At 45.7% G+C, this 20,829-nt stretch overlaps 1 protein-coding gene across 2 annotated transcripts in view; it reads left to right on the top strand.

The window, feature by feature from the left end:
- The window catches only part of Tecta (tectorin alpha), a 70,624-nt gene that overhangs the window by 1,105 nt on the left and 48,690 nt on the right, over positions 1 to 20,829 (top strand). For both annotated transcript variants that reach the window (XM_021172356.1, XM_021172355.1), the window contains exons 2-7: positions 687 to 751; positions 3,849 to 3,982; positions 6,798 to 7,085; positions 10,654 to 10,791; positions 11,129 to 11,294; positions 14,540 to 14,952. In XM_021172356.1, the coding sequence (XP_021028015.1) occupies positions 688 to 751; positions 3,849 to 3,982; positions 6,798 to 7,085; positions 10,654 to 10,791; positions 11,129 to 11,294; positions 14,540 to 14,952 (1,203 nt within the window). In that variant the 5' untranslated portion in view covers position 687. The remainder of the gene's footprint in view (positions 1 to 686; positions 752 to 3,848; positions 3,983 to 6,797; positions 7,086 to 10,653; positions 10,792 to 11,128; positions 11,295 to 14,539; positions 14,953 to 20,829) is intronic.

The raw sequence follows: 20,829 nt of genomic DNA, 5'->3' as shown, positions 1-20,829 counted from the left end.
TCTCCTTCTCCTTCTCCTTCTCCTTCTCCTCCTTCTTCTTCTTCTTCTTCTTCTTCTTCTTCTTCTTCTTCTTCTTCTTCTTCTTCTTCTTTAAATCACCAAAGTAGCCATTGATCATTCATTTCACTGTGGAATGTCAGTAGACAGTCTTAGGCTACCTGTGCGTCTGGTCAGTAAAATGATGGATGGGCTCCAGGTCCTTGAGAAGGGATGGCACACTCTGAATCCTCCTACCTGGAGAAACACGTGATAATTTAACCAGTATTTCCTGGATCCCTACAGAGACTCGGGACATTTGGAGAGTTGGGTCTTGCAGAAGTTAGAGTCCCAGAGACATGGTCTGAGACCTGCATTTTTGGAATTGGGCACTGCTATTTTTTTTATCAGATGCAAAGTAGACACTTTCCCCTTGGTCTTCGCAGCTTGCGTTTCTCCCATCTAACTCCCTGATAACCTACACTTCTATGCAGCCACCTTCTGGGGGGTCTACTTTGTCCCCCAACTTTTGAACTCAACCCGTGAGCCTCCTGGGAATTACAGCCAACTCTGGACGATTGGTGTTGGGATGTGAATTTGTTCTGTGATGGTTGTGGTGTGTCTCGGGATTTGCCACCCAACACACCTGGTGTTCTATTTACTCTGGCAAGCAGGGGATCTTTTTTTCCTTTTTCTTTTTAAAATTCCAGGATGAATTATTCATCATTACTTAGAATTTGGGTCTCTTTCATCTTCGCTCTTGTTCGGCACCAAGGTGAGTACGACAGCATCTCCTACAGCTCTTGATCAGCATGCTCTTGAATTTATAAAGAGACACTTTTGTTGGCACCGTAATTGCAAGGGCAGGTGTACATGTGTCTGCAGATACAACAAGGGAAAAAAAAAGTAAATTAAATTCTGTTGTCAAGGGTACGATGTATTAACTTTGAATGATGCTCACTTTCTCTTATTTAACCTCAAACACAATTTGTATATGCCAGCGAAAGTCTTTAAAACAACACAGACTAATTCTAGCTCAAGTACTTGCAGGAGATGAGGGTGTCCACCTCCTCCCTCGTCGCTGATACCCATTTAGTTGTTTAGCTTATGTTGAGAGACTTAAAAGAGTGATTGTGTTTTGACTCGGGGTTAGGAAGTGGCAGTAGTAGCCTTGGTGTTGATTTCTTGTGTCTCAGAGACCTAGGACATAGGCCAACAATGGAAAGCTACGAATAAACAAGCTAGTTGACTCCCTCAGCCCTCATGGGCCCTTCTTTCTCTCTGTATCTCTCTTAAGTTAGTGAAGGACTGTGCATATACCACCCTGCCATTGTACGTGAGTTTTTAGATTAGAAAGATAGGGCAATTAGCATAAGTTTTTTTTAGGACTAATATTCCAAAACACCTTTGTTTAGTCTGTTGAGTTCAGCTGCTGCATAGTGCCAGGTCCTAGATGAACCTTCCCTTTAAGATCATGCCCATTGTCCTAGAATGTGTTAATAGTGGTCCAACACATCCCAAAGTAACAGTAGAGTGGTTTGCCTACAATTAACCCAGTGACTCCATCTTCCACCTCTACACCAAAGATGCGTAGTTTTCTTTGGTGAAAGAGCAAAGTCCTGGAAACCTAACTATATTTATTGTGTGATTCCCTGTTTAAAGCGAGCATGGGTAGGGATAGTGTTTCTGTTGCTAACTTCGACACTATCAATTGGCCCAGGTGCTAATAGTTCTATTTTCAATAGTAATTGCTTCTGAGATGGGAATCGGTTGTTGTTTTTGCCTGGTTCCTTTAGTCGAGTGCCATGTTTTATTCAACAAATCTTTCCTGAGGTTGTACAGTATTAGATGGACTTATCTGTAATGTTTTTTCAGACGGAAAACTTTAAACTGTTATTTCTGTTCAAAAACACAAACTAAGTGAGGAATCTTGGAACCAGAGAGAAGTTGGGTCTCCCGTTGCCAGTGTTTTCTGTGTCCTCAGAAAGGGGGTTTGATTGTCTCTTCTCCAGACAGATTGCTCAGAGCTGTTCAAAATACCAATGAACTTTTGCATGGAAGTGATTACTGTGCTGTGTGACCTGGAGCCCTTTTCCATACTGGGCATGACTCCCAAAAAGCTCCCCAGGAAAAACAAACCTGTAGCTTGACAGCTCTATGCACAAGTAATTCAAGACAATCGGTCACCTTCAAATCTAATACGTGCCTATGTTTAATGCCATAGTAAGATGGCAACGGATTTTTTGGAGATTTTCATGGTCTAGAAATTTGTACTTTGTTACCATATTGTAAATAAGAATCTTCCAAGAGCCTTTCTAAATACTTATTGTGACATCAAACACAGTTCACTGGCTGAATGCTCCTGAGATTAAATCGGCCACAGCATCTCCTACAGGTTAAGATTTGGGCAGCTTCCCAGAAACTTCTGAGATGTGGGAACGATGTGTGAATACTAATGGCTGGACTAGTTCCCCTGCTTTCCTGATGCTCTCCCTCAGACAGAGATTATACTTTTGTCCGGACAGACCTGCTCCAACTCCCTACTCCAGAGCTAGAGAGCTTTGCCTGACCCTCCTAGCAGCTATCTGTCTATTCTGCAAGCTATTTTGGGAGGCTGTTGTCTGCTCACTAACAGGCTCTCCCAGGGGAAGAACTAGCTGGGACCAGTTCCTCTCCACCCTTTCGGCTCCATCAGTACAAAGTGGGGACTTTCCCAGAGAGCTGATATGAGGCTGGGTATCACTCTCTGGACGGGCTTGAGGGCTGTGGCCACAGCCCAACGTGGATCAGCTATTCCATCCCCACTCCCAGAAAGCAACTGATAAATGTTCAAAGGAAGAAAACTATTCTGTTGTCCACCTTTCATTCAAAAGAAGAAAGAACAGAGGCAGAGAGAAGTGACATCAGATGTGACATGCAGATTATTTCCGAGGTACAGTTGTACTGGGTCCTTGGTAGCACAGGCCCTGGGGACATTGCTTTATTTTTCCCACCAGTCTGAGCCACAGCTTGCAAGAGTTTTCATGGGAAACTCCTGAGTTTGTGCTCCAAACATCCAGGGAGGAAGTGCTGCTGCCCCAGGTGGGGTCTGTGTAATGACTCACCTTTGACTATGAGGACCAGGAAGAACACTGTCTGCCCTACAGAGTACTCCAGCACTCCAAACCCCACCGTGCATGGACGCATGCATGCACATTTACTAACACACACATACATATGCACCCACACATGCATGCACACAGGCACCTCCCTCTGCTGCCTCCAGGATCCCATGTTTGCTTTTTTTGTGAATAGAGCTGGACAGAGCTCCATGGGCCGGCCGATCTTAGTCAAGGTCACTCACAGACAGTTCCTACCAACCCTCTCCTCCCGTTGTATTGGTTCAATTACTCCTCTTGGGCTCTGATGACTTCTGCTATGTGATAGGAAAGAAAGGAGTCTTAAGAAAAGCTGCCATGACTGTCTCAGCAAATTGTAGAATTCTTAGATTAGGAGGGTGCTCTGTGGTTATATCCACACATCTAAAGGCCACCTCCAGGACACTGGGAGCTCCAGGTACCCATGGTGGTATGACATCCTCACTCACTGTCACCGCTGGTCTCTCTAATGCTTGGACACACTGGAATAGAGCACATAGGTCTCTGTCTTAATCAGAGACCATGTCCCTTCTGTTCTTTCCTTTCCCAACGACACAAGATCATCAGCTAGGTATAGCATAGACTCAGACTGGAGAGGCTGAGGACTGCTGCCTTGCTTTGGGCTTGTAAACCATACTCAGAGAAGCTGACTTTAGTAAGCGGGAGGGATAGTAGCTTGCCAAACGGAAGAGGCAGCTGCCGTCTAATCTACCTAACCACCATCTCTCTTGACAGCTCAGCCCAGGGAGCTCATGTATCCATTTTGGCAGAATGACACCAGAACCCCTAAAGTAGATGACGGAAGCTCCTCTGAGATTAAGTTGGCCATCCCCGTCTTCTTCTTTGGTGTTCCTTACCGCACCGTCTATGTAAGTCCCTGCTGTCTGTCATTAAGGAAAACACTTTAAAACCCCTCTTCCAGGGCCCCGAGGATTGGGGATTTATTGGCGGCCAAAGCGACAAGTTCTGAGATTTCATGAGCTGATGGGTTTTATGATTAAGAAAGTCAAAGGTATAGTTAATGGCTAATGTTCATGGTGGAGGAGTGTACAGGGCAGTAAATTGCCTTTGTGGGTGATTAAGCACAGAAGCGAAGCAGAGGCCCAATGCCGCTCACATTATTTCTGCTACTCAACAAGATAAAAAAAGAAACAATGAAACACAATAGGAGCGGTATGGGGGTGGTTTGCTCCCTTCTGGGGGTGTGAAAAGTTTAGACATCTGCTTTTCTTGGGCTTCTGACCAAATAGCAGCTGAGTGGGAGATGGATAATCCAGGATTGCATACAAGTTGTTTGCAGATTCGGCCACCCTCCTGAGGTCTGTAGCTGTGCCAGAGGGTACCCCTGTCGAAGCCCGTGCTAGGAAGCGGTTCAGAGCTCTCCCGGGCAGCGGCAGTCTCAGGTCGTGCAGTTTGGATGCTCGAGGTTGCTGCTGCTGTGGAGACTGGTTTGGAACAGCTAAACCCTCCCTTCTTTGTCTCTGCCCTCACGGACTGAGGGAGACAGGGTTAGAGTCTGCCATATCTCACCTAGGTCTGTCCCCGACCCTGGAGGAACAAACAACTGAAATTTGGAGCATGTCCACATCTGCCGCTGAGACTGATGCTTTGGCAGTTTCTGGTGTATAGCTAGAAAATCACCACCACCCCCCACACACACACACACACACACACACACACACACACACACACACACACACACACACACACAGATACTACTCTACCTACCTAAGGGCTCCTGAAACACTGGCAGCTTTGCCTACTGTGTCACCTTCCACCCTAGCTGACTCAGAAACAGGGGGAGAGAGCCTACTTATCTACCTTAATGAGCTCTCCAGGTAATCCTGGTGCCTACAAAAGGCTGAGAGCCACTGGTCTCTACCACAGACTAGAATCAAAACACACAATGGCTCGGCCAGCTTCCTCCACAGGTGAGCCCGTGTGTTTTCATCACACCTGTTTCACCCTGGCAAATACATGACTCTGGCATCTCAACCTGCTTTCTATGCTCTCCTCACATCAGGGGCCTCCCAGGTCTGTCTGAGGGAGCTGGCTATAAGTTTTGAAGTGTGCTGACCTGCTTTTGGAGATGAGATGTTTTCCATTCTGGTGTCCTTGCCTCCCCCCAGGCCTCTAGAGCATGAATTTCACTCAGTTCTTCTTTCTCTTCTACCATACAGTATGACTTGGAGCTTAAAAATCCATGGCCTTGCAGATGGACAGGTTCAGGATAGCATCATTTGTGCATAAACTGTGCCCTGACTTCCCAGTGCTCTGAGAAGTGAAGTCCTTCCATTATTTGCAGACAGGCCTCTGGGTGACTCTTTTTTATTTTCTTGATGAGAACAGGTTCCCAATCTCCCTCTATTCTGGCCATCTCATACCCCAAACTTCACAGGCTTTCTTCCAACACATGCAGAGGGACCCTCAGTCCAGCTGCATAGCCCTTCCCTATGGGACTAGGGTCACTGTTGTCTACCCTTTTGCTGATCGGTAGGAATGTAACAAATGACTTGATATATAGGGCAATCATCTCTAGATTTTCTCTGCCTAGGAACTGCAAATATTCCCAGCATGGATGTTTTCTGCCACTGAAGTCTTACGAGCCTCGGGATTAAGTCAGTTTCTCTCAGACACAGGATTGATTTCAGGTCCCGAGGGAACTGAGGGGACACATTGCAGTAAGGTGTTGTCATTTCCTGTGCTTCCAGAGCCCTTTACAAATCATGAAGGACTCCCTATTTGTCAGTCATTTACAAGTACAACTCGAGGCACTCATATCTCAGGTTTTATACAGAGATGGTACAAAGACAAAGATGCTCTCGAGTGCCAAGAACTGGACAGAAATGGGACATCTTTAGGTCTTAACCTTGCCCTTTTTCTGAGTGAGGAAGTAGTTATGACATCAAGAGAAGTTGTTTTGTTTTTTAATGGCTCACCCAGAACACTGAATGGCTCACCCTGAGATCTGAGTTCAGCAAAGGAGTAGGTGATTCATCTTTCTCGGCCTCCTTTTTCATTATACAGTAAGACTCAAGCTATACTGTAGAGCTCTTCAATTATTAAGTTAACTGTTTGTGCTTGTTTGTCTTCTCCTGTCTGTCTTGCATCTATGACTCTCAACAAATTTGGCTTTTTTTGTCTCCGTTATTCTTAGGTTGGCCTGATACCCCACCTCTCTGTCTCTGTCTCTCTGCTTCTCTTTCTCCCCCTCTCTCCCCTTCCTCCCCCTCCTTCCCTCCCTCTCCCTCCCTCTCTTCCCTTTCTCTCTCCTCTCTTTCCTTCCCTCTCTCTCCTCTCTCTCCTCTTTCTCCTCTCCCGTCCTCACCCTTCTTTCTCTCTCTCTGTCTGTCTCTGTTTCTCTCTCTCTCTCTTTCACACACATACACACACACACTAGTAGCATTTAATAATTGCAAATAGAGATAAGATGAAGAACATGAAAATGAGACTCTATTAATGAGGAACGCCACTGATTACAAACTGAAAGTGACAGAAAACCAATAAGCGTGTCCAGTAGGAAACAAACCTTCTCATAAGAATGATGGGAGCTGATATTTAGGGGTTCAAAGCCAGCACTTCAAATCTCTTTTCATTTGTGTGATTGGCTGGCTGTCTTGGTTTGTATCTCTGAAGTTCCCTGCTTTTCAGGTCCACTGTGCCAAACCTCTCTTATTTTTGTAGGTCAATAACAATGGTGTTGTTTCCTTCAACGTGCTAGTGAGCCAGTTTACACCAGAGTCCTTTCCCCTGACGGACGGGAGGGCCTTCATTGCTCCATTCTGGGCAGATGTGCACAATGGAATTCGGGGTGAGATCTATTACAGAGAAACCATGGACCCTGCCATCCTGAGAAGAGCCACCAAGGACATCAGGAAGTACTTCAAAGACATGACCACCTTCTCTGCCACTTGGGTTTTCATTGTGACCTGGGAGGAAGTCACGTTTTACGGAGGCAGCAGTACCACGCCTGTAATCATCCAGCCTTTCCACTTTCTAAGGGGTCTCTGACATCCTGTTCATCCTCACTACTGAGCAGGAATGTAATTGGTGGGGCGGAGGAGTGTTGGTTCACTTGAGTTAAACTAAAAGGTCTCGCCACCCATTTTCCAGGAAGTAGAGGGAAATATCAGCATGAACCAGTCTAGTCAGCTGAAACATTTCTGATGTGTCATCCCAGTCTCAATTCATTACCAATGTCTAAAAGGAGTCTCTCGATAATATTATTGCAGGAGGTAGCATTCTCTTTTGTGAGCGAGCGATAAAGGCCAAGCGACTCATTCCAGGCCGTGTGATTATGGATCTTGTGAGGGACACAAAGGACTTTTTCTCTTGCCAGAGGCACAAATGTTTCTCATCATCGATAATTTCCCCCTTTTTTTTCCCTCCATAAAATCTGGTAGCAAGAGAGACACAGGGTGCTGGATTGGGGGAACAAACAGCCTGGTTCATTTTATTATGTTATGACATTTTTTTATTGTGGCCAGGGCTGAAATGATTCATACTTGATGTTAATTAGAGTGGGCAGTTAAAGCAATTCCTGAATAAAGTTTCAACATCTGCTCTGAAATCCCAAATGAGCAGTCAAATAAAAGTCAAATAAAAAAGATTATCTCTGGTAATATCATAGAGATAATCAACTTTCTGCCTAAAGGGACAAAACCCCAGTTTCCATGAATGCATACAGCTTGTTTGGATGACCATGATAGTGGAGGACGTTGAAGTCAAAAATCACACCCATTTTCAACTGTAGTTTCCTAGCAAGCAGAGAAACTTAAAAAAAAAAATCTATCCTCTTCTTTCTTAGGGTTATGTGTAATTCCATCTGCTTTCCTGGCAATGAGTTGACCGTTTGGGGGTGGAACAGAAATTCTTGTGTAGCAGAGAGGGGTTAAAAAGTGCTGGTCTTGCAATTCATAGCTAGGACACAATGGGGATGGGTTTTAGCATCGTCTGTCTAGCAGCTCGAAGCACTTTATTGCTAAGAGGTCCTGCAGAACAGAAAGACACATGTTTAAGCACCAGATGCATGGGCTAGAAATAAGCTCTAAAGAAGCATACGTTTCCCTCTGTCACGTTATGGATCGCTAAAGACTCCTCGGGTGATGTTTTATGTCCTTTAAGCCTCATATCTTACAGCGTAGGGATGCAGGGTGCCAGCGATCGATAAATTTTAGTGTCAGTGAAGGGGTAGGGGAGAAAAGGGATGCCCATCAAACGCTGACCACCATTTCCCCCACTAAACCCTCTGCTGGCTGTAAAAATTGCCAAGATAATTTAGGTGCTTTCTGCTTTGTAGTTTGGGAGGGGTTTCTAAAGCAAGTGCGATCTCTTTCTGTGAGGACGGACGGTGAAACCTTGAAGGGCTTTGAGCTTTTAGAGGGAAAGGAAAAGATGATGGATTCTATAGAACAGCAAAGTGTCCACCCATCCATCCCTACCTTTGAAATGGGCCTACCTATTCCACCCAAGACTACCCAAGACTAAAACAAGGGGTAGAGAGGTCCCAGCTGAAAATGAAATGGATGTGTTTCAGGAGAGCCAGTGTTTGCGGAACTTTTAACTATGTGTCAGTCCTGTAGTCAGCTATTTCTTAATCCCCAATAAAAATCCCCCAAGTGCCATCTGTGTTCCAAGGTGACCATAATAGAGATTCAGGCCTCCTAAGCCTCAGAGCAATGGATCACAGTGAACGCTTCAGGGTGGCTCCTAAACTGTCTCCAGCTGCCTCCTCCAGGAAGTGTCATAAGGAGCTCTCTGAATTCTTGAAAAACAAGGTTGTGCAAAACCAGATCTAGGGAAGTCTTAAAATGAGTATTGAAAAAAATACGTGTGGGTAGGGTTGTGTGTGTAAGTAAGAGCAGATGAGGTGTGTGTATCTATATGTCTGTGTGTCTGTTTTATGTGTGTGTCTGTCTTGTGTTTGTGTGTGTATGTGTGTGTGTGTGTGTTTGTGTTTCTGTGTGTATGTGTGTGTGTGTTTATGTCGGGGTGGGGATAAGAAGGGATGGAATGATTTTGGGAGTTGATCCCAAAGGTATTTCCTTGAGTCAAAGGTATTCCAACAAATATTGATAGAAAGTCAGTTCTGCAGGGGAATTCGGGGATGAAAAAGGCCCAGCTTCAAACCGTGCATGGCCCTGGCTCTGCACCTATCCTTTAAATCTGTCCCCACTAGTGATCTTGTAGAAACCTTGAGTTTATTGATCATCCATCTCTTTGTCCTACTTTCCTCTTTTGTTGAACGGGCCCAAAGAACGAAGTCATATACCGAGCCAACTTTATCATAAACGCCATCGGCTGTGTCAGGCACAGGGCCCGAAGAGAAGGCTCTCTTTTACAAAAAGGGCTTTTCTTTACTAGCAAAGTGCTTTTCCCTGGAACTGTCTAGAATGGGTTTCCAAGATCCTCCATCCCAGTCTGATTACACAGGATAGGAATTTGGGTCTTCCTCTGCTCTTGCACAGAATGTTAACTGGGATGCTATCAGGCAGCCAGGAAGAGGCTTGAAGAGAGAAAGGGCGGAACTGCTACTTTTGATTCTATTTTGATTTGCATTTCCTGAAAGCACAGGCCCAAGGCTGGGGATGAGGAAAGGGACATAGTAAGGGCTAAGGCCGGATGCAGCTTATTTCTGAGAACCATTTGCAAGGTTTGGCTTTCTATAACATCTCTGTCCTCTTAAAAGCTTAAGGCTAAGACAACTTGGAGTGACCGCTATGCTCTGAGCGGTAGGCTGGGTGCTCTGGCTGCAGTCCTGTGTTCCATAGCACAGTCGCTGCTCAGTTTCCAGCAACTCATTTCACTTAGTCCTTAGCTGCTCGGCTCTAAATGGAAGGAACCCAAACCATTGCCCATCTTAGCGTTGGTCTGAGTTGCAGTACTGAGAGGATCTTACAGATACAAATTAATGCATAAATGCTCAATTAGAAGAGCAATTTCTTTCCAGAAAGAACTTCTTTAAAAATCACTTCCCAACTTTCATCTTAAAAGGGGGGTGGAGGGGGCGGAAGACATCTGATCCAGAATAGTGATGTCTTCCAGGAACAGAGAAAGCCCGCTCCAGAGGACTTTGAGTTCACTGTGTCCCTCCCCACTCCACCCTGCCTACTCTGCTCTGGGTGCAGGTATTTGCGCGGAGGTCCCTGGCTTGACATTTCTTATAGTTTATTCTCATGCTGCCATCTATAGGTGTTCTCAAGGCATCACATGCTTAAAAGGGAACTCTGAATCTTCCGTTTTGGTCCAAGATAGATGGGGCTGGGGCTGGGGAGCACTGAGTCAGACCCCAGGTTTCTCTCAGGCAACCTCTCAGCTGGATGCACAGTTTTACACATCTTGCTTTTCTGCACTGGAGGTGGGAACACATTTTGAGCAGAGGCAGGGTGTGAGGAGGGCTGGGCTCTGGTGCAGTTCAGAGCTGTTGGAGGGTTAGGGGCACGGAGTGGTTGTTGTGGGGGGGGCGGTGGGTGAGGGTAGCCACCACTGTGTGATGACCTCCTGAGAATGTGAGTCATGAGGATTTCTGTACCTTCTGCAGGTGAACACCTTCCAGGCTGTGCTGGTATCTGACGGCTCCTACACATTCACGCTCTTTAATTACTATGAGATCAACTGGACGACTGGGACAGCCAGCGGTGGCGACCCGCTGACAGGCCTTGGAGGTGTGATGGCACAGGTACAAGGTTCTCTGCATCATCCTCTTGCAGATTTAAATCACCATATCTCTTGCTTGCTTTGCTGGGCATCCTGGACAGAGTCCTGTTAATACCCTTGCTCTGGAAACACAATTTTGATCTTGTAGGTATACTGAGGGGCTAGCCTTATCTATCTTTGATACCTTACACTGGGCACGGAGTGAACTAAGCAGGCTTTCCACACCTTGAATGGTGACTCATGGAATCCAGGAAAAAGTGATACATTGTTTCCAAGTGTGATGAATTCTTAATGTTATCGAGTCAGCTAAGGAATAGGGATGGTGAGTGCTCAAACCCCTTTTTGTGTGTGTGCTCCAGGCAGGATTTAATGGTGGAAACCTCACGAATTTCTTCAGTCTTCCGGGATCAAGGACTCCTGAGATTGTAAATATTCAAGAGACCACAAATGTCAACGTTCCAGGACGCTGGGCATTTAAAGTTGACGGGAAGGAAATTGACCCAGCCAATGGCTGCACCTCTAGAGGTAAAAAGCTTTCCTCTTTTCTCCGACAGCACGGGGCTGGGTTTCCTTATATTGACAGGCGAGCTTTCCAACCACAGGGAGGATCCATTCCTGATGCCTTACCCTCATGACATCTCTCAGCTGTGTGATGGAGATCAAGGTAATTTTAGCCTGCACATTCCCCACCCAGGGAGCAAGGCTGCATGTGGTAGGCTTCCGAGTCCTTGCCTGTGATGTGCATGCGGCTAACAGTTTGGAATATCTCCAGAGTGAAGCAGGGCCTTGAGTGATTTCTCAGGCAGATGGACAGAAGGGAGCTCCCCTGCCTCGCCTTATTTTGTTGTTGTTGCTATCCCTTTAAGAGTCTCTCCTCATCTTTACTCTTGTTCTACCATCTGCACTTCGTAGATCCCCAGGAGTGGGTGAGCTTGGAGTGTCGCCAGGTCCCTGTGATGGTAAATCAGAGGCTCCTAGTATCAGGAGAAAGAAAAAGTAGCTGAGTTTGAGAGTTTCTAAAACCCTCTCAGGGGTAGAAAGACATACAGGGGTTGGGGGAATTGGAGCCACTTTAGGCCCGTGGAGAGGCACCTCTGTGGGTTCCCTGTTCATTGGCCCCTGTAGTGTGAAGTCTTTTCTCAACCACCAAATCTGGGAGTTCTCGCAGGAACATCCCAGTGTATTGATTCCTGCTCCTGTGTATTCAAAGGTATCCAGGAAACAGGATTTCTGTTAGTATCTCTGCGTGTTGAGGTAGAGGCTACAGCCCCAAGAAGCAAACATGTCTCTGTTTATCTGATGCCCACCTAGCTGCCCACCCATCTCCACTACTCTCCCATCAATCCACTTCTCCAGCCACTTGCCTAGTGGCTCACCCATCCAATAGCCCTCTCTCTAGCCACCCCATCTCCATCTACCCTTCTCCACCCATCCCTCCAATCATGTGTTATTCTTATCAACCTATCCATTCACATGCCTACCTCTGTCTATGCACTTACAGTTTATCGTCCTAAAGAACAATGTAATAGACCCATTGAACCCCAGCTACTCTTCAGATAGCAGCAATGTCGGTAGTTATTCTCGCTGCCCATGATAATACTATGGAGGCAAAAATAGACATAGGTGTAATGTCAACACAGCACAGCATATATAATACACATGGTACAGGGTATTGTGGAAACATGGGCAGTGATGGACAAAATGATTGCAGATCTGTAAGAGCCCTTTGCATCATTTAAGGAGATCACTCCTCCTTGGATAGAAAGCATGCTCTGTATAGCTGGCTGCCAGACATATCTCTTGCCTCAGCTTCAAATGTTTAATCTATAGAGAAAAGCCAGTTTCATCTGGTCTGAAGTTCCCATGCCCTCTGCTCTCTCCCACTGAGCACTGAACCTCTGACTTCCCCTAAGGCAAGCTCATGTTTGAAGCTGACCTGCCTGGGCATCTTTGCCTTGCACTCTGTCTTCCATGCTGGAATAACAAGTGAGTGCTATGTAGCTAAGTGGGTATTCAACTGGATAGGAAAGGGGATGTAGTCCCAGGGCCCCTACCCCATGACTTCTGAGATTGTTCCTTCTCCCTTGTGGGAGGATCAACACAATATTACTAACCATCTGTGTGAGACTCTGTGTCTCTGTCGCTTCATCTCTCACCTCTTGACTTCCCAGGCTCTCTCCCCAACACTTCTTCCCTTTCATTCAAGCGCTGAAGAGTTCAGTGACTACGGACTGCAATGCGAGTTCTCAGTGGCAACCTCACACCTCAGTCCCGGGAATGAACAGTGTGGTGATGGACAGCATTGGCTGGCAGCGCTGGGGGCATGGTCTGGTGCCAGCTGTGTGCAATGTTCTCGCTTTCGCTGCCTGCTTTTCCTCTTGAGTTATGTGTTTGGGTTTCATATGCAGGACAAATTCAATATCCACACAGGACTTGTGCATTTTTATGTGCCCCTGGACGTCTATCAATCTAATGAGATCGGGATTTGGCCCGGGTTATAAGCAAGGGACTCTGTCCCATAGTGCTGGCTTATTAAATCATCATTTCACAAACAAAATTATCACAGAGCATCTATCTACCTTTTGGTCCAAACCTCCTCTATTTAGAGACATTTCACTCCCATTTATTGGAAGCCTCGAGATATAGAGACTGGAAATGATACTGAGTAAATGATTTTATAATGTATGCAGCCTTGAGCTGGTGCCAATGTGCTAGAGGATTTAGGGCTTGTTTTAAGGGCGGATGCATACAGCCTACTGGGAATATGAAGACGTCTATTATCTCCTTTTAGGTGCAAATCTCAACAGGTAGCAGGCATAATTGCTTGTTGGTACATGTTCGTGTTAGGCAGATATAGCAAGAACGATTCCTAAGGTACCCCTGCCTTCTGCTGGGATTAAGCTAGTAGCCGTGGACAACTTGCAGAATATTCAGGAGTCTTGGCGTGTATGTGTGTTTTAGATAATTTATTTAGGGAAATGATTTTAAAGATTAAATGTCTGCCAAATAAATGGGAGTGAGTATTTATTAAAAATTAGTACATGCCTTAAAACCATGACCCGGCCCTCCTCCTGACCTAGACTTGGTCAGAAAATTCTCTTCAGAAGATAAAGAGAGAGAAATACCAGACTTGGGCAGGTCCTGGAGCTGGAGGGAAGACAACATGCAAGGGCTTGAGTTCAGCCTAAGCAGCATCTATAGGATTTATGAACCTTTGAAAGTAGCACAGAGGAGGTCAATCTTTTCTAGAATATTCCCAGGAAGCTGCAATTTATGTTTGCCTCCTAATTTGTGCTGTTGACCTTTTTGGGGTACATGCTGCAATACTGTTGATTAAATGAACAAATTAGCAAGCAAGCAACTGATTGCCGCATTCTGAGGCTATCAGCCGGGTCTTCTTTTGGAATGCCCTTGCTCATATTCTTGAAAAGGAAATGGCTCCTGTGGGTCAGAGACTTTGCCACAGATGAAGGCGATGTGTGTGTCTGTGCTTGAATGTGGGCTCACTCACCAGCTGGGGCGTTAACAGCTCAACACTGGATTCAGACCCTCTCAGCTTTGAGTCTTGGCTGAGTTGCTGAGCGATGCTGAATGAATTATTCAACGGCTCTTTAGGCCTCAGTTTCCCTGATTGTCAAATGAGGGAGACAATCGGTAATCCCTAGCTAAGTGGGTTGACAAGTGGGTTGAGAAGGCATGGCCTTTATCCTGGTACCTGGCTCAGAGGGGACATACTCAGTAAGTGTTGGCTCTCATGTCCTTATTCCCAGGACAGTTCCTTCGTCGAGGGGAGGTGTTTTGGGATGACCTGAACTGTACCATCAAGTGCCGCTGTCTGGATTTCAACAATGAGATCTACTGTCAGGAGGCCTCCTGTAGCCCCTACGAGGTGTGCGAACCCAAGGGCCGGTTCTTCTACTGCAGCCCAGTGGAGACCAGTACCTGTGTGGTATTCGGGGAGCCACACTACCACACCTTTGATGGCTTCCTCTTCCACTTCCAAGGCTCGTGTGCTTACCTGTTGGCCCGACAGTGTCTACAAACCTCGAGCCTCCCCTTCTTCAGTGTGGAGGCCAAGAATGAGCACCGAGGGGGCTCTGCTGTCTCGTGGGTAAAGGAGCTCTCTGTCGAGGTCAATGGCTACAAGATTCTCATTCCTAAAGGAAGCTATGGGAAAGTCAAGGTAAGACACTCTCCAAACATCACAGGGAGATGGAGAGGGGCCAGAGGTGCTTCAGCCTGGGAAAACCTTCCTCTGTCTACTGTTGTGTTGGTTGTCTTACTATAAGCCAAACGGTTAGATGCACTGTCTGCTTGGAAGATGCTTTGTTTGTTTGTTCGTTTGTTTGTTTGTTTTTTCTGAGACAGGGTTTCTCTGTGTAGTCCTGGCTGTCCTGGAACTCACTCTGTAGACCAGGCTGGCCTCGAACTCAGAAATCCGCCTGCCTCTGCCTCCCGAGTGCTGGGATTAAGATGCTTTAATGGGCCAAAGTTTTTGTGTGCAAAAGCTAGTGAGAGCATATTAAAAAAATAAAAAAGAAGTATACTCATACTCTTAGCTCCTTCACTGGTGGACACTGCTTATATGTGTCTATGTGTACACATACAATCAGGTATGTATGCCTCAGAAGTCCCAGGAACAGAATGACAAGCTTAGTTTCTCATAGACTTGGCTTGCAATAATTAAAGTTAGACAGTCATGGCCAGGCTACAGTGCAAGCACAGAGTGCCTACCCTTAATTCAGTACAGCCTTGGGCGCCATCATCCTCAACTCTCCTCAGCCTCCATCCCGTTTGCCCAAGAGCCTCTGTTTCATCCCCAGAGAAACTTTCACACTGACTGGTCTCCAACAGGTATGGCCGTAGAATAGCTTTCATGACATCCTTAGTGAGTCCTGTATGGGAAGAGCCCAGGAAAGCTTGACCCAGATGCCATTCTACAGAAACCCTCCACTCCACCCACACAGACAGCATAGAGCACATAGCTCTGCTGGTCTGTTTAGCATATGCAAATGACTCCTGTCACAGGGGAAGCCAGAAGTGACTGGTAATTACTCAATTGGTAGAGGCCTTAATTTTCATAATGTTAATGAAGACCTTGCTGTAACCATGTAGTTATTCAGGCAATCATATAACTTGGAGACCACAAGGGGTGATGGCGGTACTCCAGGTAATCCTTAATCCTGGTACATGGTCATTAAATAGACTATCAACCAGAACTAATAAAATCTGTGTTGTAGTTTTAATTGCCGAAGCATGTCCAACAAAAGGCAAAACCAGGCAAGTAATTCCACTTTTCTTTTTCTTGTTGGCTCTTCCATTCCCAAGTCTGTGCGGTTCGTCAGCTTGATAATTAGGGAAATGAGCTATGACCATGGATGAAATGCCAATGTGCTCGTTATTTGGTTACTCTCTCTAGGGACAGGTTCATATATCAGTGAAGGACTCTAGTACTGAAGTTTGGAGTTTTTCCATTGTACATTTATATAGCGCCACCAAGCATCATCTTTATCCTGGTGGATAGACACATTCCCTGCTAAATACTTTTTTCACCAGCTTTCCCAACTTGCTTGCATTGTAAAAGAACAAAAAAGGTGTGTCTGCTACCAGTGGCTGAGAAGAAAGCGTCATGCTTCGTCCCTGTTTTCCATTTTGATTAAAATTCTTTCTTACCCGGGCTCAGACTTTTTCCTTCTTCTTTTTTTCTTTCTTTTTTTTTTTTTTTTTAATGAAAGAAAGGACAGTGTCGTCTCTTTCAGGCCCAGCAGCTCTGCTAATTTTGCATGGCTCTGTTCCACCGTCCAGGCATAGGGCATGGATTCCTCAATTTTCTGTAGCGACAGGGAGATGTGGATGTGAATATAAATGTTTCAGAGAGAAAAGGTTATGTGACTCCAACTGCAAGCTAACAACGGCGTCCTTTTCCCTTTGCCAAATGGTTTCCAGTGCCTCTGAATACACCTGCTATGCTAGGCAAGGGTGGCTAGATGAAGGCAGAACTCTGACCCAGGGTGATGTGGGGACAGCCAGGGAGAAGCCCAGGAAACAGGAAGGAGCCCAAGACTCCTGGGAAGCAGCTGACTTCCCAGCCATATTGTTCCAAGCCTGGAATGGCTCAAGTTGTGTCCTTGCAAATCACAGACCCCCTTTCTCCAACCCTGTGTCCAGTTGCTGGGTTGGCAGCAACATTCTTTCAAGGAGGGTTTTCTCTGCCGAATCCATTCTCAAATGATAAAATAAACAAGTCTGGTTACATATGCTAATGAAGCTCGAAGAAAGCCAGCTTAACTAAGCATCCATACCCAGCAAATGTCTCTAGTGACTATAGGTTTTCATATTCCTCCCCTACATGAACTAGAATGGGATAGGGTATATCTAGCCCATAGAAAATGGAGACTTTTGACTCTGGAGTGGGACCTGACATCAGTGCTGTCAGGATGGACTCTAGCTTCATTTTTCTCGTCGGTCAAGTGGGAGAAGGTGTGTCCCCTAGATTGGACCCCTAGACTATAGCCTAGATTTGGTTGCCTACACTCACAGCTGATACAGGCAGCTAGAATCAGTGGTGAAAGATAGATTTGGACCTCAGCAGGCTTCAGTTACCAGCTTCATCCTCAATTAAAGGAGAACATGATAAGAATCTAAGGTTTCATAAATATTAAATAAACAGATGTGTCTCACACAGCACAGAGCCTGGCACACAGTAGGCATTCAGCACATGCTGGTTCCTCACTGCCATTTCCAAGACTCACACTTTGTGATTCATCTTTTCTCCCCTCACCTTGTCCCTGTACACATCCTGTTCGAGATCGGTTGACAAGGAAAATGACTAGAACACATGGAGAGGAAAAGCAAAGAGGTTTGTCTGTTGCTAGGGAATGAAATGTAGGAATGAACCAATAAATCATAGGTCAGGGTATTTTTCTCTAGGAGTTCTGCTTTGAGCCTTAGAGGAACACAAGCATGGTGACTAACTGTGGCCAAGAGTAAGGAAAGTGCCATGCACTCTTAGGTCAGAAGAAAAGTTCTCCAACTGTAACTTATGGGCAACTGTAATGGTGTCAGCCAGAATCCAATTGAGAACAGAGACAGGAGAGCCTGTGGGGTTTGGGAGTACAGGGACTGCAGAAAAATCCAGAGGCTGGTGGTTTCGCTTGATGGCTTTGCATCCTTGCTAGGAGCAGGAACTTAAGGGAGAGAGAAGGAAGCACCCAGCAATTGATGTGCTTAGAATCTGAAATTATACCCATTTTGCAGATTCACTTTTCCACACCTCAACATGGACAAGAGCCAATTGTTCTGTACTCTGGCAGGTTGACCTTCCTTACAGAAAAGCTTTCTGCACCCCTGTTAGCTTAACTCTACCTAAGCAATAGAGACAAATAACCCAACATCTTGGTTTTTCCACTTCTAACTGTAGGGCAGTTTCTTTCTCAGGGCTGTTCAAGCCTTTTCACTACTGCTACAGTCTGAAGGTTTATGCCCTAACCATTCATCCATTGATGTTCTATTAGTAAATTCTCTTGGGGGTGTTGTTAGAAGATGGAATGTGGGGGAACTGACTAGGTGATGAAGGAAGAACCCTCGTGAATATGACTAGTGCCCTATAGAAGGCCATAGGAAGCTTTTTGCCCTTTCTATCACATGAATGTACATCTACCAACCAGAAAGCTGGCATTTACAAACACTAATCTGTTGGCATTCCTAACTTGGATTTCTCAGCTTCTTGAACATTCTGTAGTTTATAAATATTTTATTACAACTCAACTTAAGCTAAGACAGAACACTGGTACCAGGAGTGGGGTGCTGCTGTGATAAATACCTAAAGAAAAAAATTGTAGTAGTGGCTTTGAAACTAGGTAATGAGCAGAAGGTGTCAAGAGTTCTGAGGTACATACTAGTTGAAGCCACATCACTGTGAGTAGACCATTAAGGGTAATCCTGTTGAGGGTATGTGTGGCATTTACTTCAGTAAACCTTGAGATCAGTATCATTTCCAATTCAGAATGTAATGACCATATAGAAGGTAAGATTCCTGCCCTTCTATATGCCAAAAACCAGTATGAGTCTGGGTCAGCCTGGAAAGTTGATATGCACTTAAAGTCAAGCCCACCTGAGGATTCTTACAGTACCAACCATTCTACCTCAGCTCTCGAACGTGTGCGTCTTCTGAAGCTAAGCACCATAAGTGTGAAGATAAAACCTGATTCTCTGTTAGTAGCATTCTAAACCACCTGTTCATGTTCTCTAGATAGCTGGGATGCACTCTCGACTTTTCCCCCAGTTCTTATTCAACCACAGGAGAGACTGTGCTGCAAGGAACAATTGAGTGAGCTGCCCTTGTCCCTCCTGCTTGCAGTCTGGTTTTAGGTTTTATCCCTAGCTCCCCTTGAGCCCTGGCAGCAGCTGCCTGTCTGGGCCCCTTTGCTTCTCATCTTGACTTAGTTTAGCAAGTACTTCCTTCCAGCCAGGATGAGCATCCTGAAATGCAAACCTGCCCGTGTGGTTTTTTTGTTTACAACACTTCAGGGGCTTTCTCCCTAGAGAAGAAATTCAGTTCTTCTTGTGTTGTCTTGTTTTTAACATAGCTTAAAGGCCCTTCAAGGTCTGTTCTCAAAGTGGGAACCAGAGTGGTTCTTTCAAAGTGGAAGTCAAAGCCTGTGGGTCCTTTGCTTTAAATACTCTCTTGGATCAGTATTTTGCTCAGAGCTAAAGCCAAAGTCCTATCTTCTTCTGGCTGCTACCCTGCCTGAGGCCAGCTTTTGATTGCTCAGCTCAGTCACATGGAGACCCTGATGTCTATAGCACCCAGTAACACCTTTGGGCCTGCAGATCCCTCCCTGGAATCCCTTAGCCTAAGGCTTCTTCCTTTCTCAAATGTTAACTTCCCATGTATCAGTGCCCTGACCATTCACTTATAGCTATAAACTTTCTTTCTGAACACTGGGATCTTCATTAGATGTTAGACGCCATTTGATTCACCAGTGGTTAGTCTCTAGGAAAACTCTAGGTTTCCAAAGGCAGGGGATTTTGACCAACTCACTTGTCAGTAACCCTCAACTCTTAGAGCATTGCTTGACACCAGAGAAGCCCCAGGACTTGGCTTGTGTTTTCAGGTTCATCTCTGGTTACTGGTTCCCTCGAAGCCCTGAATATCCCATGACTTCCCCCATTCCACACAGTTACCTCTAATCCTCTGCCTTTATTCTTCTGTCCTGGAATTCCCTGCTCAACACCCACCCGGGGCCTTTCTCTGGCAACTTGAGTTTATCTTTGAAGACTCAAGTCAGACTTAACTGCCTCTAAAAACTTTGTATGAGTCCCCAAGGCTGGGTTAAGTGTTCACTCCATTCTCCCATCGCACCCATTGATTCATATTTAAAGCTGATGACTATAAATATCTGTTTGTGTTCCTCTTCTTCAGGAGGCTGAGCACTCCTTGAGGAACAAGGGTGCATATTATTTCTTTAACCCTACACTTCTCAGATCCTGACATAGTGCTCGGTACTTATCAAGTATTCAGATTTATTGCTGTTGAACGATTGAATGAAGGTAGTCACAGTACCACGTGCTTAGAGTAAGAAGGCCAAGGGTGGCCTCCAAGATCAACTTGGAGCATACTAAAATTAGTACAACCATGTTTCATCTTGTAGGAGTGTCAGTGGCTGCAAAGGGCAGAGAGAGGATCATGGAGAACACACATGATAGCCTAGCATCAATGGTTCATTAGAGAAATAAAAAGGGAAATCAAGGTGATCCACCTCTCAGTCAAAAGCTTGAAGTCAGCCTAGAGCCAGGCAAGAAGGGTGCCAGCCAGCCAGTCCCCAGAGGCATGCACTAGAACTGTCAGAGCTATTGGGCTCAAATGACCAATGCCTTCTGGCCCACAGCCCGCCCTTACCTGAGTATTTCCCCCAGACATTAGCCACAATAAGGCTGTGGAAGTCTGAAAACTTGGGGTGACCACTCTCTCCTAAATAGTTGCTCTGCCAACCCTTGCCAACGTGTGCTTAGGCACATGCATGGGCACCTGCTTACCTGCCTTTTACTGTTACTGTTG

The sequence above is a fragment of the Mus caroli genome, chromosome 9, assembly GCF_900094665.2.
Source record: "Mus caroli chromosome 9, CAROLI_EIJ_v1.1, whole genome shotgun sequence".
NCBI classification, from domain to species: Eukaryota; Metazoa; Chordata; class Mammalia; order Rodentia; family Muridae; genus Mus; species Mus caroli.
Note: the sequence above shows the minus strand (reverse complement) of the source record. Positions and strands in the feature narration are given on the sequence as shown.